The sequence below is a fragment of the Rattus norvegicus genome, chromosome 11 (assembly GCF_021556685.1).
Source record: "Rattus norvegicus strain SHRSP/BbbUtx chromosome 11, alternate assembly SHRSP_T2T, whole genome shotgun sequence".
Lineage (NCBI taxonomy): Eukaryota > Metazoa > Chordata > Mammalia > Rodentia > Muridae > Rattus > Rattus norvegicus.
The window spans coordinates 92,411,069-92,428,666 of NC_141544.1; the positions used below are offsets into that span (position 1 = coordinate 92,411,069).

General features: G+C 45.3%; 1 protein-coding gene across 1 annotated transcript; it reads left to right on the forward strand.

Moving 5' to 3' along the window:
• The first annotated feature begins 677 nt into the window (after nt 1–677).
• Nucleotides 678–16,604, forward strand: LOC148002685 (uncharacterized). Its single transcript, XM_087577261.1, has 4 exons — nt 678–768; nt 7,470–7,790; nt 9,578–9,727; nt 14,311–16,604. The coding sequence occupies exons 1-4, from the start codon at nt 678–680 to the stop codon at nt 14,337–14,339; spliced, it is 591 nt and encodes a 196-aa protein (XP_087433387.1). The 3' UTR covers nt 14,340–16,604.
• The last annotated feature ends 994 nt before the right edge of the window (nt 16,605–17,598 follow it).

Genomic DNA, 17,598 nt, shown 5'->3' on the forward strand with positions numbered 1-17,598 from the left:
TTGTCCGGGCTGGAGAGATGGCTCAGTGGTTAAGAGCACTGACTGCTCTTCCAGAGGCCCTGAGTTCAATTCCCAGCAACCACATGGTGGCTCACAACCATCTGTAATGGGATCCGATGCCCTCTTCTGGTGTGTTTGAAGACAGCGACAGTGTACTTATGTATAATAAATGAATAAGTAAATAAATAAATCTTAAAAAAGAAAAGAAGCATATTGACCAATCCTCTACTCCAGAGAATCTCAGTTTCTCACGTCTGGGGTGTGATTTTTTTTTTTAAGATTTATTCATTTATTATATATAAGTACACTGTAGCTGTCTTTAGATACACCAGAAGAGGGCATCAGATCTCTTTACAGATGGTTGTGAGCCACCATGTGGTTCCTGGGAATTGAACTCATGACCTCTGGAAGAGCACTCAGGTGCTTTTAACCACTCTTAACCGCTGAGCCATCTCTCCAGCCCCAGGTGTGATCTTTTAAGAATAAGGAAGAAAGCAGTAAGTGTTATTGTTAACACTTAAAATAGTTTTAAATATTCATTTTAATGATGCAGATCCATATACTTTAACTCCAAAATCCAAGAAAATTTTCCCAGTAACTATCACACAGTTTGTCGGGAATCTGGTGAACTAATTGGGTGATGAACGCTGATCTGAGCTGTGTAAAACCATATACGTATGGTCTTCAAGTGTGGCATCCCACGGAAAGAGGCGAGTCCTCTTTGCAGAGATGTAGATGTGGTCACAGGTTCCAGCACAGCCCTCGTTGGTGATGCTACACCCATGTGCTAGCTAACAGATGCTCAAGGCTCCACCGTCTGAGGTCCAGGCATCTGGATAAGATAGAGCTGAGCACCTTCAGAGGGCTTCCTCTCCCTTTCCCCTGAGATCCCCTGGCAGGCCTCTGGGATACTCTACCTTCCTAGCTCTATATAGCTGGCTTCGCACAGGTGTTGGTCTCCATCATGATGGCTCTCTACTCAGGGGAAATCCCACCCATTCACTCCCCGTCGTGGTTAGAGTTATGGTTTGCTTTATTCCCCCCTTCTATACTTCTAGCCTCTGTGGGGACCAGGCAGGACCTAACAAGCACATGTATGCACATCCCATGCTTACTAGCACATCTGTCTTTGACTCCTGCCAACACTAACTAGATGCCTAGATCCTCTCTAGTATCTGCCTCGATATAATCCGCCCTCGCTGCAGAAGTAAACTATGACCTTACAGTTTCACTTGCTTTTTTTTTTTTTTCCATTAAAAAATATTCATGGGGCTGGAGAGATGGCTGAGGCACTGACTGTGCGTCTCGAGGTCCTGAGTTCAATTTCCAGCGACCACGTGGTGGCTCACACCATGTATAATGGGGTCCGATGCCCTCTTCTGGTGTGTCTGAAGACAGCGACAGTGTACTCATTTATATAAAAAATAAAGTAAATCTAAAAAAAATTACATGTATTTGTATGTCTGTACACACACACACAACACACACACACACACACACACACACACACACACACACACCCCACCAGTGTGGGGTCAGAGAAGAACCTGCAGGAGTCAACTCTCTCCTGCCACCCCGTGAGTCCCATGAGTACTGGGAATCAAGCTCCAGTCATCAGGGCTGGCATCAATTGTCTCCCTGCAAAGCCACCTCACTGGGCCTCCACTTGTTCTTAGAAAAATGTGTGAGATATAACCGCGCCTGGAGACCAGGACTGAGTGGTTCGAGAAGCCTAACTTGTCCCTTAAATGTACCTGACTATAAATTTCCTCCCAATTCAAAACAGATCAACAAACCCATGATTGTCATATGCCTCCCCGCCCCCAACACAGGCTCTCTCTGCAAAGCTCTGGCTGTCCCTTAACTCACTCTGTAGGTCAGGCTGGCCTCAATCTCAGAGACCTGCCTGCCTCTGCTGGGATTAAAGAAATGTGCCACCACCCCCAGGCCACCACAAGCCATTCTTAATAATAAAAACTCCATTCCGGCTGTTGAAGAATCTCTATGAGGCTGGTCTGTGTAACATAAAAAGTTCTAGGCCAGCTTGTCTCAAAGGTAAAACAAAAAGGGGAGAAAGAAAAGAAAATTCAAGAGCAACATACATGCCCATCAACAGAGTAATAAAATATTATAAATATATTTGAAGAACTTTAGCAAAATAGGAGTGTTGGTAACATTGAATGAAATGACCCATTGAATGTTGCTTTAATATATAAATATTATATATAAATATATATAAATAATATATTTATAAGTATTATAAGTATTTGAAAAAATAAGGGCTGGAGATTGAAAGAGTATGCTGCTTTTGCAGAAAACCCAAGTTTAGTTTTCTGGCTTCCCGGAGTCCCTAATGTATGTGCACATACAGACACATGCCACACAGAGACACACAAATAAAACAAAAAAATGTATTTTAAATTAGAAAAAAATATTTAAAACTTTGAGTTTGGAAACAGAATAATTTATGTAGGAAGCATAGGGGGTGACTGCAAAGCTGTCTCTAAGCCACACCGTCATCTTGTAACTATGACAACTAGCAAATCTCATAAATGGGGTTCTATTACTGAAGCTTTTTAAAGATTTTTGAAAACTGTTCGCTCGAACTCACTTTTTGAAAGAGCCACGCTTCCTCCATGGTTAGACAGTTCTGCCAGCCCTGAACAACTAATGAGGGTTTGGCGGACTTTGCCTAGCCTGAACCAGTCTGTCCCACGGACTCCCTCCGAGCAGCGAGAGGTCGGGCAGGTTGGAGACCAGAGGGTACCAAACTGTGAGGGCTAGAGCACCACCTTGTGGCCAAAATCAACCTAGTCCCTAAGCATTTTGCTACCTGAGTGCAAATACGGGCTTGTCTTCCTTCCAGACAGACAGAATTTCTGGCCCCTAATGACCTGGAACTTTAGGTGCTGGAAAAGCCTTAACTGCATTAGGGAGTAAATCAATGTTCCAAGAACAGGCAGGGACCGGGTATCTGTCTAAAATGCTAGGACGTTCCCGAGTCATCTAAAACTGTTTACCCAGTCCTCTGAGAATGAATGCACTATGCATCCCATTTCCTATGTGCCTCCCTCTTCCAAACAGAGGACAAACAAACAAACAAAAGACCCAATATGAATGCCCTAGGGCAAGGGCCATTTGGGAAATTTATACACAGGCCTCTCCTGAGCCCATCTTTGAGCGAGAGCTTGTCTTCTTAGGCTTGGAAGAACTTAACTTCCTCTATGAAATGTTGTGTGATTACTGTTGTTTTATGCCTTGATTGATACAGGTCATGTTTTTTTTCAGAATAAAAGATCTAGTAATGCTCTCACGATGCTACCACTGAAGGGTGAATTGAAGTCTGAACGATCACCACCACCACCACCATCACCATCACTGCCCCCCTCCCTGTGGAGACTGGCTAGCTAGGGAGACTCCTATGTTTTCTTAAAGCCCCCTCCCTATCCTACTCCCGCATCCAACAACTACACCAAGAGCTGCTGATGCAAACAAGACTCTACCTTCCATTTCTGAGGGGAATGGGGGGATATTCAAGAACGGGAGTCAATAAGATTTATTTTGGGGTGGAATGTCGGGACGCAATCTCACTCTACTCAGGTTGCAACTCACCAAAAAACCTCCCTGTCCCCACATCCTGTGTGCTGGAATTACAGGTGTGTAAGCCACGTGCTGGTATGGTAATTGTCAATTTGACACAGTCTAGAATCACCCATCTTGATAATGGATTGTCTAAAGCAGCTTGGCCTGCAGGCATGCCTGTGAGGCATTATCTTGATTGGATCAACTGAAGTAGAGGGCTCACCCTGAATGAAGATAAGCAGCCATTTTCTGGGCTGGGTGCTGGACTGAATGATAAGGAAAAAGGTATCTGGGCTCTCACAGGCATGAATTAATTTGTTGTTCTCTTCTCCTGTGGATGGAATGACTTCCCAGCAATGTTGGACTATATCCTGGAGCTGTGAGCCAAATGAGCCCCTTTCCCCTTAAGTGGCTTTTGTTAGGGCATTTTTTTTTATTAATTTTTATTTATATGAGTACAGTGTAGCTGTTTTGAGATGCACCAGAAGAGGGCACCAGATCCCATTACAGATGGTTGTGAGCCACCATGTGGTTGCTGGGATTTGAACTCAGGACCTCTGGTAGAGCAGTCAGTGCTCTTAACCGCTGAGCCATCTCTCCAGCCCTGTTAGGGCATTTTTATCACAGCAGCATGAAACAAAACTAAGACACCCAGCATAGACCAACTGTCTCCTCGAGGACACATAACCACTTGAGACTTTTGTGGGCCATAAGGTTTCTATTCAACTCAGTAATACGATTGGAACAGCTTTTTCTGTCCCATCCCCCATCAGCACCTGTGCGGAGGAAAATGGCACCAGTCCTTTCTACTTCCGGTAATGAGCTGTCCTGTCCTCACTTTGAACCGGATGCCTCCTACGAGACTCTGGGCACTGTTGGTTATTGATGGTCACCAATGCCCTCAGGAGTATCTACAAATCCATTCTTCTTTTAAAAGACTTATTATTGACATGTATGTATGTGTTTGTGCACGCATTAGAGAGTGCCCAAGGACAGTGTCAGGTCCCCTGCAGCTTGAGTTACAGGTGATTGTGAGCCCCCAGGGTCGGTGTGGGCAACTGCACTCCAGCTCTCTGAAAGAAACTCTTAACCTCTTAACCATTGAGTCAACCCTCCACCCCAAAACCCATTTCTTGCATGAAGCCTCCTTTTGGCACCTACAGCGTAGTAGTCTGGATGATAGAGTAGCCACAGTCATGAGAGGTGAGGCTAGGAGATGACAGATAACCTGGGGTTCAGGTTTTATCTGGATGGGTGAATGTCAGAATGAACTTCAAGGGGTTGGGGATTTAGCTCAGTGGTAGAGCGCTTGCCTAGCAAGCGCAAGGCCCTGGGTTCGGTCCCCAGCTCTGAAAAAAAAGAAAAGAAAAAAAATAGAATTGAACTTCAAGAAATACTTTTAACGGGGGTGGAGGCAGGGTTGGGAAACTGGGCCCAGGGGCAAAGACCTGAAATCTCAACTTCTTGGGAGCCTTGGCAGGGAGGATCACAAATTCAGTCTTCCTGGGCTGCATACTGGGTCCATGCTAGCTTGGGTAGCGTGCTAAGACCTTGTCTCAAAAAAAAAAAAAAAAAAAAAAAGTTAAAAAGAAAGAAAGAAAAAGCCAGAGGACAGAGTCAAGTAGTCAAGTGACAGGAAACCTGTGACACCTGGATTTATCCTTACTACAAAAAGCAGCAGGATTCTAATCACCCCTCCCAGATAGGACACCCCCAAACTAACTCAGAGAACAGTAAGAAGCATCCCAATCCAGCAAACATTCCCAAGACAGGTCTGACCTATATTTACTTTTCTGAACTGTGTCATTTCTGCAAATAGCTGATGCCGTCCGTAACTTTTTACAAGCTTAGTATGTTTTGCAGATTTACACACACACACACACACACACACACACACACACACACACACACACACACACACACACGGGATAGGAGAGCAGGAAGAGGGAATTTTCACAGGAGGATAAATCGATCCTATAATTTGGTTCTTTTTTTTTTTTTTTTTTTTTTTTTCGGAGCTGGGGACCGAACCCAGGGCCTTGTGCTTCCTAGGTAAGCGCTCTACCACTGAGCTAAATCCCCAGCCCCCTCGATCCTATAATTTGAAAGAACGGTCCTTGGCTGGCCATAGTGGCTCACACCTATAACTGGAGCATTTGGAAGGCTGAGACAGGGGGATTGCTGTAAGTTGGAAACCAGCCTGGGCTACCATGAGTACAAAGCCAGACTCCACAAAACCAAAACCAAAACCAAACCAGTTCCCTGCCGCTACATGCTGAGTAATGCTCTGCAGAGGAAGCCGCCATGTCTCTTCAGCTCCCGAATTCTGGGGAAACACATTGTCACTGCATGCCTCAGTTTCTTTACTCAGCCTCTCCTGCCTCCCTCTTCCATACACACAAACTTGCACATAAAGCTCTCTTCTACTAACGTGCCAAGGCACACTCCCCTTCCTCCCCACCCCACTGCTATGGTTGAGGTGTGGCCTCTGCAGAGCTCTGTGAGTCATAGCTCACTTATACAGGTGTCCATACTTCCCCACAAGCTCCTCTCCCCCTGCAACTGTTACCTGCTTGCTCTCTTTTTCCTTGTACCCTTTACTAACTCATCCCATATTCTCTGCTTGAAGTATAAATATACTGCTCATGTTTTTTAAAGATTTGTTTGTTTTATGTATATAAGTACACTGTCGCTTATCTTCAGACTGTAGCTGTCCTTCAGACACACCAGAAGAGGGCATCAGATCCCATTACAGATGGTTGTGAGCCACCAGGTAGCTGCTGAGAATTGAACTCAGGACCCCTGGAAGAACAGTCAGTGCTCTTAGCCATTGAGCCATCTCTCCAGCCCCATTGCTCCTATTTTATCTTCCCGCTTGCTATACAAGTAACCTCAGTGTATGCAGAGTATCGCTGCCCTCCGCCCACAAGCAGTACTAAGTGGAGAATCTAATGGCTGGATCTATTAGGCAGCTCTCCTCAAATAGTCAAGTTCTTCAGCTTTAAACAGATGCCATATAATCTTAGTTTTACCAACACAGCCTCAGCAAGTACCTAATGTACATAGGTCTGCTAAGTCCCAGGGTGGATGTTGTGGGGTGAGGCTTACTTTGGGGACAAACATGGATAGAAGTAGATCTGGAGAAGGGAAAGGGACTTAATGAAGGAAGAAAGAATGTTCTGTCTCCCACCTGATGACACCCTTTGCTTAGGTGGGCCCAGAAGTTGGTCACCACAAAAGCTCCATGGATTCCTTTTGAGGCCTCTTCCCCAGGTGCAGAGTCATCCATCTGACCACCTCAGCACCAAGGTCCCAAAATACTCAGGCCCTCCACTGAGTCACAACCCTGGTCAGTACTATCAATGCAAAAATGTTTGTTCTCCAGAATGGACCTGTCCACAGAGCCACCCTGAGCCTTGGGAGATCAGGAGAAGAAGAAACACAAGGTCAGAAAGAAGGATCGCATAGCCTAAGCCCCTCATAGAGGGAATTGTAGCCATTAGTCACTTAGGGGCAGCACCCCCAAGCACCTTCTCATGGAGATGAGGCATCCCTAACATCTCAGGCCGAGAAAATAGGAAGCACCTGCTGTCGGACCCCGACCCACCCCAAAAACCGTATATAAGATCCTATCCGGGGTTGGGGATTTAGCTCAGTGGTAGAGTGCATGCCTAGCAAGCGCAAGGCCCTGGGTTCGGTCCCCAGCTCCGGAAAAAAAAAAAAAGAGAGAGAGAGAGAGAAGAAAAAAGAAGGGGAAAAAAAGATCCTATCTAAAAGGAGTAAAGGTGTGTGTGAGAATTACTCCTTCATCTGAGAGCATCTGTCACAAGAGCTATTTCGCCACCAGAAGCTCACCTAGATTCTCCCGGTTAGCCAGCCCTCCACAGACTCAGCTCCGCTAAGCTCAGTGCAGCCAGTGCAGTGTCCCAGAGCAACAGCAGCTGCCGGGCAGGTGGAGTGGGGGAGCGGGGAGGAGCACCAGAATAGTTGCAGCAGCAGTGGCAGTGGTGGGAGCAGCAATGGAGATGGTGCCTCCACTTCCCGCTCCCTGCTCATGCTCTTTCCCCTTCGATTGAATCCTCCTACCCGGCAGAGCCAGAGATCTCCTCAGACAGCCTCCCAGATAGCCTCGGTACACAGATCAGCAACTGGCCCCCAACAAAGGGCACTAACGGCACCTCAACTGCAGGATCAGATACTGCGGGAAGGTAAGCCCCTTACCCCAACTCTGGAGACAAGCAACCTGTCCTTTCCTGCTGTGCTTTCAGTCAGCGCCATCACGCCATCGCCATCACGTGGATTTGGACAAGTTGAAGGGGCAACTGAAGCCTCCTGGCCAGAGCTACTCTCTGGTGCTGGCTGAGGGTCCCTCTACCCTTGTCTAAAACCGGGCAGCCTGCAACGGTATTGTCAAAGACTCTCTAACTTCTCCTTAAAACGAAACCAAGGGGCTGGGGATTTAGCTCAGTGGTAGAGCGCTTACCTAGGAAGCGCAAGGCCCTGGGTTCGGTCCCCAGCTCCGAAAAAAAGAACCAAAAAAAAAAAAAAAAAAAAAAGAAACCAAAACAACCTGGTAATGCAGCAGCCACGTAAAAGCCACAGGGTAGCTGCCGGTTCTTAAATCTGTGGGAAGGCTTAGCCTTTTTTTTTTTTTTTTTTTTTTTTGGACCTCTGTGGAATCCCCCAAAGCCGATAGGCCAAGGGAACGTTCCCATTAGACAAATGTTTCTCCTCTTTTCTGTCATGAGCAGCTCATCGTCGCATAAAAAAAATCCCCCCAGGTCAGGGAGATAAGTGCCCTACTAAAATCCCACGGAATAAAAATAGCCAAAAAACAGGCCTCCTTGTTCTGCGAAGAAGTCCTTCAGATACCCCCATGGCAGTACTTACAGCCCTGACTTACGAATCTAAGTAGTTTCTCTCATCAAAAATAGAGACACTCCTGCCCTTCTCCCTATCCTGGGTCCCCCTGTGGTGCTAGTGTTGGGGTCAGGGGTGTTTAATGCTGGTGGGCAGCAATAGGCCCAGATACCTGCATCTCCAGGGTGCTGAGGGCAGCAGAAAAAAATGGGGACCTTGGTGCATTTGCCCTGCTCCCCCAACCTGGGCTAAAGCACAATGCTATCCCTGAAGACTGATGTACCCCACAACCTCCAGGCTCCCATGCTTGTCCTCCCCAAACCTGCTTTGAGCCCTCCCACTACACCCGGGTTTTCTATGCTGTTTTGGTGCAAGTTCAACTGTTGTAGTCATGGCTTTGGGATGGGTTCTGTTTATTAAAATCCTATTGCTCCTACTGACCAAAAAAAAAAAAAAAAAATAGAGATACTCAAGAAGGAAAAAAAAAAACCCTCCCATGATTTTTTGCCAATCTTACCTGCAATTCAGCAATGCATAGGGCTGTCTAAAATAGGCTGAGAGCAACACAGCCCCTGCGCCCCTCAGTCAGGGGAGCCCAGGATAAATCACATCCCTTACCCAACTAGTAAAGGAAATAAAACCCATCTACCCACCCCTGCCCCCTTATCCCTCAGAGGAAACACTAACCAAGCCATCTGCTCCTCCTGCTCCCTCCCTCATCCAAGGGCAGGGCTGTAGGGAGCTGCGCGGCGAAACAAAGATGGCGCCAACATCCAGCCTCGTCTGGATGTCAACAACTTACTGCCCATGTGCAGACTTGTCCCCTTGCTAGGGCAGCCGTACAATAATGAGATGTAGGGCGCCCTCCAGTGGTGAACAACGGTACTGTACATGTGCGGTTTTTGCACCTGGTGTCAGTTGACCGTTAATATGCTAATGAGGGGCGGTACCATGCTAGTGAGGTGATTCATTCTCCACCAATCCCTGGAGGACAAGTAGTGGGGTGATAGTGGGGTGATCCGTGCCCCACCAATCCCTGAGAGATTATTAGCATACTGTTGTGTATATAAGGCGAGCGACTTTGCCGCACGTGGTCCCTGTTCAAGAGAGCTGTACAGTAAAGGCTTGTTCGCAGAAGAATCCTGTTGCCTCGCGTCATTCTTACTGGCGAGACATTGGGCTATCGACAAGTGGTGCCGAAACCCGGAAACCAACATCGCCGGTGCCGAGGGGACCCTTCAGTGTGCTGAAGAGGATTCAGAACTGCAAGAAGGTAAATTAAAAGGTAAGCTTCGAGAGGCATGCGCCTTTTTGGAAGAGAACATGTCAGAAACGAGTGGAGTGAGAAATTAGGAGCGGGCAAAAAGAAAAAGGTTACTAAAACAAAAGTGAAAGAGATACAAAAGGCAGAAGAAATGCCGCAGGAGGAAAAAATAGGTATGCCCTGGAGGACGAAGTACAAGTCATCCGGAGAGGATACTTTGTATCCATTAAAAGAATTAGAGCCGGTTGTGGTGGCGCACGCCGGTAGGATTTGCTGAAGGAGGCAGAGGCAGGAGGATCACGAGTTCGAGGCCAGCCTGGGCTACACATTTTGGGCTGGGGATTTAGCTCAGTGGTAGAGCGCTTACCTAGGAAGCACAAGGCCCTGGGTTCGGTCCCCAGCTCCGAAAAAAAAAAAGAAACAAAAAAAAAAAAGAATTAGAAGCCTTAGAACTGGCTGGCAGTGACTCTGAGCAAGAGTTGTCAGAGTCGGAGGAGGAGGAATTAGAGGAAGAGGCAGCCAGATATGAGGAAGAAAGATATGGGCCTAGGTGGAGAGTCACTGTGAAGAAACCGAAAGTTATGGATCTTTTGTGGGCAAGGCTGGTAATTTTGTTTCTTTTTTTCTTTGTGTGGGATAGAGAAGCCACAGACAGCAAGCTTAAGCCCGGACCAAAACCTCTTTGGCGAATGGTCCCTGCCTGCTTAGAGGATAAACGATGTGAGGAAGCCTTTAGAGCCGTTAGGACAGGTCAGAGGGTCCTTGCAGAGCAACAAGAAAGTATGTCTGAGGGAGAAAAGGTCTCGAAAGAAAAAAAGAAAAGAAAAGGAGATAAAAGGAACAGAGAGAAGGCAGAGATTAAAAAAAAAAAAAAGAGGATAATCAGGACCAGGAAACAAATAAGATATATTCTTCTTTAAAAGCCTTGACCTTAGAAATGTCAGACAATCTAGAAAGCATCACCGACCTCTTAGAGAAAGTGAAACTAAAGGTAGAACCATCGGGTCCCGGGCCTCCCGCAGAGCAACAAAAGGAAGCGCAGGACTTGACCTCAGTTCCACCACCAGACTCGTATTGACCCCTCGAATGGGAACTCAGGTGGTGGATACAGATTTTAAAGGCCCCAGTAAGCAGAATTCAGAAGGATCTCAGAAATTGAAAGCATGTGCAAAGATAAAGATTTGGGGTAGTGGTAGTGGTCAAAAGGGGACAAGGTAATAATGGTAAAATGTTTTTGTGTATGTGTTCTTTTAGAGTTATGTTAAAATCTAGAGAAGTAAAGTCGATTCTCATAGATGCTTCTAGTCTTTGGACCCTGACTAGAGACAGTTTACACTCTAGACAAGAGAGAGAATGGGGTTGAGAAAAACAGTCCTCCCGAACTCTCCACAGATGCTTTGGCAAAAGAAGGAAATGAACTTAAACTTTTTGGAGCTCTCCTGGGAACAGAAAGAGGTGGGAGACATCTTGTCTCCTTGCTGGCTCCTATTGGAGAAGTGCTTATTTCTGGTTCTGGGTTCTTTAGGTAGGATGTCTGGGTCCCTTTGGTGGAACACCATCTAGTTCTTTTCCTCTGTGTCTATTGTCTGTCCTTGGTGCACCAAGCTGTCCATGTATGTCAATTTATGTCTGGGTTTTGCTTCTCGTTGCTTGAATGTTTTGTGTTTCATGTTTAAAAGAAAAGGTTAAAAGTTTAAATGCTGGTTGATTCACCCATTGATGTAGCTTTAACTCCTTTCAAGAAAGGAACAAATAAATAAAAAGTTTCAATTGGCTTTTGGAGCCTGCATCTGTAGCTAGAAGCCTAAGTCAGCTGGGCAAGCTCCCCAGGAGGCTGGCTAAATGTTTATACTAGCCAATCCTAAAGACACCAGGAGCTTCACAGCTTCTAAGGTAATGGGACTGATGGCTGTCTCTCTTAGAAAAATCTTTGACTGTGATTATTGGACTCAACAGGTGACAAGGTGTTTCTCTTAAAACTACAGCTAGAAAAAGTAAAAATGGTGATTGGTTTAAATATTAAAGGTATGTGTAGCCACTTCATTTTTGTTTCTGATTGGTTTTAAATGTATAAATATTCTCTACATGCCTTGGTTATGGACTATTGGCTTTTAAGTTATTGGATATGGTTAAAATAATGTAACATTGGTAACAGAAAGTTGACATAAAACTGGAAAATTTAGATGGAGTCATTCTAGACAACATGTGGCATGAGCCAATCTAGGGAAACAGGTCTAAATTGGGATGATATTTTTATGGAAATCTTATCCTAGAAACCAGGCTTCTAAAAGATTTTAAGACAATGTCTCTTTATTTAAGTATTGGAGACTGCACCATCATGTGTTCATATGTAGGAATTGGCAGTCAAACCTTGTAGCATGAAGGATAGACTCAGTGTTTTGGAAACTGGATTTTGGGATGATGAGGCTGATCTCAAGGAAGAGGCTGCTCAGTGTGAGAGGGAGAGATATGAAGATTGTGGCACCCTAGAAGCGGCTTATGCGAAGGTGGTTAAGGTGCTTAACAATCAATTGTTCATAGCACCTGAAAAGGTTCAAATGGGCCAAATGGGGGAATATCTAGGAACTAAAATCACTCCTCATAGTATTTCCCCTCAGAAAATTGAATTATGAATAGATCATTTAAAAACATTAAATGGGGCTGGAGAGATGGCTCAGCGGTTAAGAGCACCGACTGCTCTTCCAGAGGTCCTGAGTTCAAAAAATCCCAGCAACCACATGGTGGCTCACAACCATCTGTGATGGGATCTGGTGTCATCTTCTGGCCTGCAGGCATACATGCAGGCAGAAAGCTGTATGATGTATACATAATAAATAAATAAATAAATAAATAAATAAATAAATAAATAAATAAATAATTTAAAAAACATTAAATGACTTTCAAAAATTACTAGGAAGCATAAATTGGATACGACCCTATATTAAAATGCCCAATGTAGATTTACAACCACTTTATGAGATCCTGAAAGGGGATTCTCAGCTTACTTCACCCCATGTTTTAACCAAGGAAGCACGATTATCCTTGAGGAAAGTAGAAGAAAGATTAGAAAAGGCAATGCTTAGAAGGTACAAGGAAAAGGAAGATCTGCTTCTGTGTATACTGAGAACCTTTCGTCAGCCTACAGGAGTGCTATGGCAACAAGGTCCGCTTCTTTGGATTTATCCCCATACTTCTCCAAATAAGACCCTTGAATATTATCCTTCTGCCGTTGCACAGCTTGCTGTGTTAGGCGTTAAATCTTGCATTCAGCATTTTGGTATTTTAGCCAAGAAAATTATTATACCATATTCAACTGCTCAGATGGAAACATTGTGTGCCTTGATAGATGACTGGACCATATTACACTGTAGTTTTGATGGAGAGTTTGACAATCATTATTCTAAGGATCCATTGCTACAATTTTTTACTGAACATCCAGTGGTCTTTCCTAAGATCACTGCCTCAGAGCCTTTGTCTGGGGCGTTAGATATTTATACAGATGGCTCCAAAACCGGTGTAGGTGCCTATATGGTTGATTCTCAAGAACCAGTATTAATTCAATGTAGTCCAGGCACCCCCCAAATTACAGAATCTAAAATTGTATTGGAAGTTTTCAAAAGATTTCATGATTCTTTTAATTTAATTTCTGACTCTGCTTACGTAGTTAATGCTGTGCGCTCACTTGAAATTGCAGGACCAATTTGGTCGACTAGTACCATATGTCAAATTCTTTTAGAATTACAAAATTTGATTTGGGCCAGAAAAAATAAATTTTTCATACATATTCAAGCCCATACTAATTTGCCTGGTCCCATGACCAGTAATAATGCCCTGGTGGATGCTAGTACTCGTAGAGAGTTTATTTTTCATGCTGCTTTGGTTGATCTCGCTAGAGAATTTCATCAAAAGTTTCATGTTCCTGCCTTTACTCTTCAACAAAAATTTAAAATCTCTAGAGCTGTAGCTCGTGATGTGGTGTTAAGTTGCCAGAATTGTGTTCAGTTTCACCACCCTCCTCATGTGGGGATTAACCTTCGTGGTCTGATCCCACTAAAACTTTGGCAGATGGATGTCACACACATATCTCAATTTGAAAATTTAAAATATGCTCATGTTTCTGTTGACACCTGTTCCGGTATTATACATGCTACTCTGATGACCGGTGAAAAAGCTCGTAATGCCATTAGCCATTGCTTAGAGGTGTAGGCAGCCTGGGGAAAGCCTGATAGTCTCAAGACAGACAACGGGCCTGCCTACACTGCAAAGTCCTTTCAGGCATTTTGCCAGACAATGCAGGTCAAACATACTACAGGATTGCCATAGGGATTGTGGAAAGGGTACATCGGACCTTAAAAGAGCTTATACAAAAACAAAAAGAGGGAATTGCCAGCAGCCGAACACCAAAAGAACAACTTTCTTTAGCTCTTTTTACTCTAAATTTCTTAATTTTGGATGCGCATGGCCGCTCTGCTGCGGATTGCCGTGCTGCTACTACACCTATAACTGATGCAGAAGTAAAGTGGAAGGATGTCTTAACTGATAAATGGCGTGGCCCAGATCCCGTGATTTCGAGATCTAAGGGAGCTGTTTGTGTTTTTCCGCAGAATCAAGAAAATCCAATTTGGGTACCTGAGTGTTTGACTCGAAAATTGCCTTCTGCTCTTCCTGAAGATGAGACTACGAACCCTACTATTACTACTGGGAATGGTAATACAGGTTAATTCGCTCACCCTGTGGGCTATTGCCAGATCCTGGCCAGTACCCATGCCAGTCCATAGCAATTCTACTGTTTTGAGAATAAGACTGGCAAGCATAATCTCTGGCCTTGGTTTCAGTGGGTGCTGTCCAATGAGCAAGGGGCATATACATCCCTGACCCCCTTTGCTAGGTTGATGGGTGAGAACTTCATGCTGTATAATGTTTCAGCTACCAGAAAAAATGATACCAGTTTGACCAATATTCAATATAATAACCTCTTGGCAAATAATACTGCCACTAGTACTTCAGTATGTGTTAGATCACCTTTTTTCTTTCTGATAAGCACTAATGTCAGCAATGGTGTTTTAAATTGTAATAGCTCTGATGTAGTCTGCTATTTAGCTGAATGCTGGGATGGCACTAATGACACCGCAGTGACGGTTAAGATTTCCTCCTTTGGGGGCTGGGGATTTAGCTCAGTGGTAGAGCGCTTACCTAGGAAGCGCAAGGCCCTGGGTTCGGTCCCCAGCTCCGAAAAAAAAAATAACCAAAAAAAAAAAAAAAAAAAAAAAAAAGATTTCCTCCTTTGTGCCAATCCCAATGGAGGCAAACCCAGATAGCTTTCCTATTCTTTTTTTTTTTTTTGGTTCTTTTTTTTCTTTTTTGGTTCTTTTTTTCGGAGCTGGGGACCAAACCCAGGGCCTTGCGCTTCCTAGGTAAGCGCTCTACCACTGAGCTAAATCCCCAGCCCCTTCCTATTCTTAATTTGCTGAGAGCCAAAAGAGATTTTGGAATTACGGCAGTCATAATTTCAGCCATTGTACTGTCTGCTGCCGCAGCTACCACAGCTGCAATCGCTATGACCAATCAAATACAGATGGCTGAGACTGTCAATCAGATTGTAGAAAGAACTGCAGTGGTTGGGGTTGGGGATTTAGCTCAGTGGTAGAGCGCTTGCCTAGCAAGCGCAAGGCCCTGGGTTCGGTCCCCAGCTCTGAAAAAAAGGAAAGAAAAAAAAAAAACCAAGAACTGCAGTGGTGCTAGAGATGCAAGAAGAAGTTAATACCCATTTGGCATCTGGCTTTCTATTAGCTAATCAAAGGATAGATTTAGTTCAAAAACAAATTGAAGCACTGTGTCATATGATGCAGTTGTCCTACAATTCCTCCTTTAGAGTTTATGCATTATTCCTTTGCGAGCTAACTTTTCTCAGCATTCTCAACAGAGCAAAGAAATCTCGAATTACCTGAAAGGAAACTGGCCCATGAAAGCAGAGCAACTATCAAGACAATTGCTGATGCAGATTGCTGTCCTCAACAGCACTAGGTTGGACCCCATCACAGTTGAAGATTTGACCTCATGGATTACCAATGCTTTCTCCCTTTTCAAGGAGTGGGCGGGCATGTTTGTCCCGGGGAGCTATTGTCCCCCTGGGATGCGGAGTATGTCTCTGGCTTATTGGCCATTTAAAAAGAGAACATGCCAGACACAAAGTGGTTGTTTACCAGGCTATGACCACCATTAGAAAGGGTGCTTCTCCCAACATAAGGATGTCCTCTTTGAAAGATCAAGAGTTCGCCCTAGATCATTTTTGTCACAGTCATGTGGAGTCATTGTATCCAGGGACGGGCAACTTTCCTCGAGCTCGGACCAACCCAAGACATGGGGCCCGGTGGCGATAGGGTAACCCAGCAACGGGTAAGGCTGAGTCATCGTCAGGAATGACCTAAGACAGGAGCAATGACAAGATTGACGTGACACCCAGATCTACACCAGTCATTTTATTAAACAAAAAAGGGGGAGATGTAGGGAGCGGCGTGGCGAAACAAAGATGGCGCCGACATCCAGCCTCGTCTGAATGTCAACAACTTACTGCGCATGTGCAGGCTTGTCCCCTTGCTAGGGCAGCCGTACAATAATGAGATGTAGGGCGCCCTCCAGTGGTGAACAACGGTACTGTACATGTGCGGTTTTTGCACCTGGTGTCAGTTGGCCATTAATATGCTAATGAGGGGCGGTACCATGCTAGTGAGGTGATTCATTCTCCGCCAATCCCTGAAGGACAAGTAGTGGGGTGATAGTGGGGTGATCCGTGCCCCACCAATCCCTGAGAGATTATTAGCATACTGTTGTGTATATAAGGCGAGCGACTTTGCCGCACGTGGTCCCTGTTCAAGAGGGCTGTACAGTAAAGGCTTGTTCGCAGAAGAATCCTGTTGCCTCGCGTTGTTCTTACTGGCGAGACGTTGGGCGCTCGACACAGGGCAGAGCTTCCCCTGGCCTCTCCCCCTACCCCTCTTCCCCTAATGGAGAGAGATATCTTTCCTCCACCCCATTCCCAAGCCACAAAAGCAAAACACCTTCAAAACCCTGCCAAACTCCATAGTCCCCTAACCCCAACCATATACCATGCAACAACTTTGGAATTTTCGTGACTCCCTTGCAAAAACAAACCCCACCCACCATGCTACTCTGGATTCTACGTGAGGGAAACCTACAATGGGCACAACAAAGTCATGGGAACAAAAGACTGCCCACTTGAAGGATGTCAGACCAGGATTGAGATCCTCCTACACCCAGACTCCCATCTCCACTATCCCCAGTCCTTTCCTCTGCTTTCCTTTCTGAAACACTGGCGACTGTCTCCAGGAGGTCTCCACGCATGGGGGTTGCAGATATTAGAGCTGCAGAACAGAATACACCAGCCATGGCAGTACCAAGCTCGCCAACCTTAAAACTCATTTTCAGCTTTCATCAGCAATCCATGGGATGAACGTTGGTAAACCAGAGTCATGGGCAAATTTTACCCCAATGGCTATGCCAAATACCTACAGGTCTCCTGCAAGCTTATTCCCACCTCCAAATCACTTTACCCACACTAATATTCTTCAACAGGAAAATCAGTCTCGAAAGGAACTCCGAGCTACCCTCTCCTGGCTACAGTACACCCAATATCCAGCTGACCTCCTTCCCTTAACCACCCACCCCAACTCCTCCCAATGCTTTTTCTGTGCTCCTCTCTCTCCCAACCACTATTAGCAGCTGTCCCCATTAACATTTCCGTTCATGAACTCCATGGACCCCTACACATGAGGAAAGCACAGGGCATTCTGCTCTTTGACCTCCCCCCTCCTCCCCTTTGCCTTGTAGGACCTTCCTCGAAATCCTGTCTTACCATGACATCATTATCACCC

What these genes read in the sequence shown, in the direction of transcription:
- LOC148002685 (XM_087577261.1), top strand. Translation starts at nt 678, where the DNA reads ATGGTCTTCAAGTGTGGCATCCCACGGAAAGAGGCGAGTCCTCTTTGC. An exon ending in TTCCAGCACAGCCCTCGTTG is followed by an intron (nt 769 to 7,469) that starts GTGATGCTACAC and finishes AGCCCTCCACAG; the next exon opens with ACTCAGCTCCGCTAAGCTCA. An exon ending in GGATCAGATACTGCGGGAAG is followed by an intron (nt 7,791 to 9,577) that starts GTAAGCCCCTTA and finishes GCTTGTTCGCAG; the next exon opens with AAGAATCCTGTTGCCTCGCG.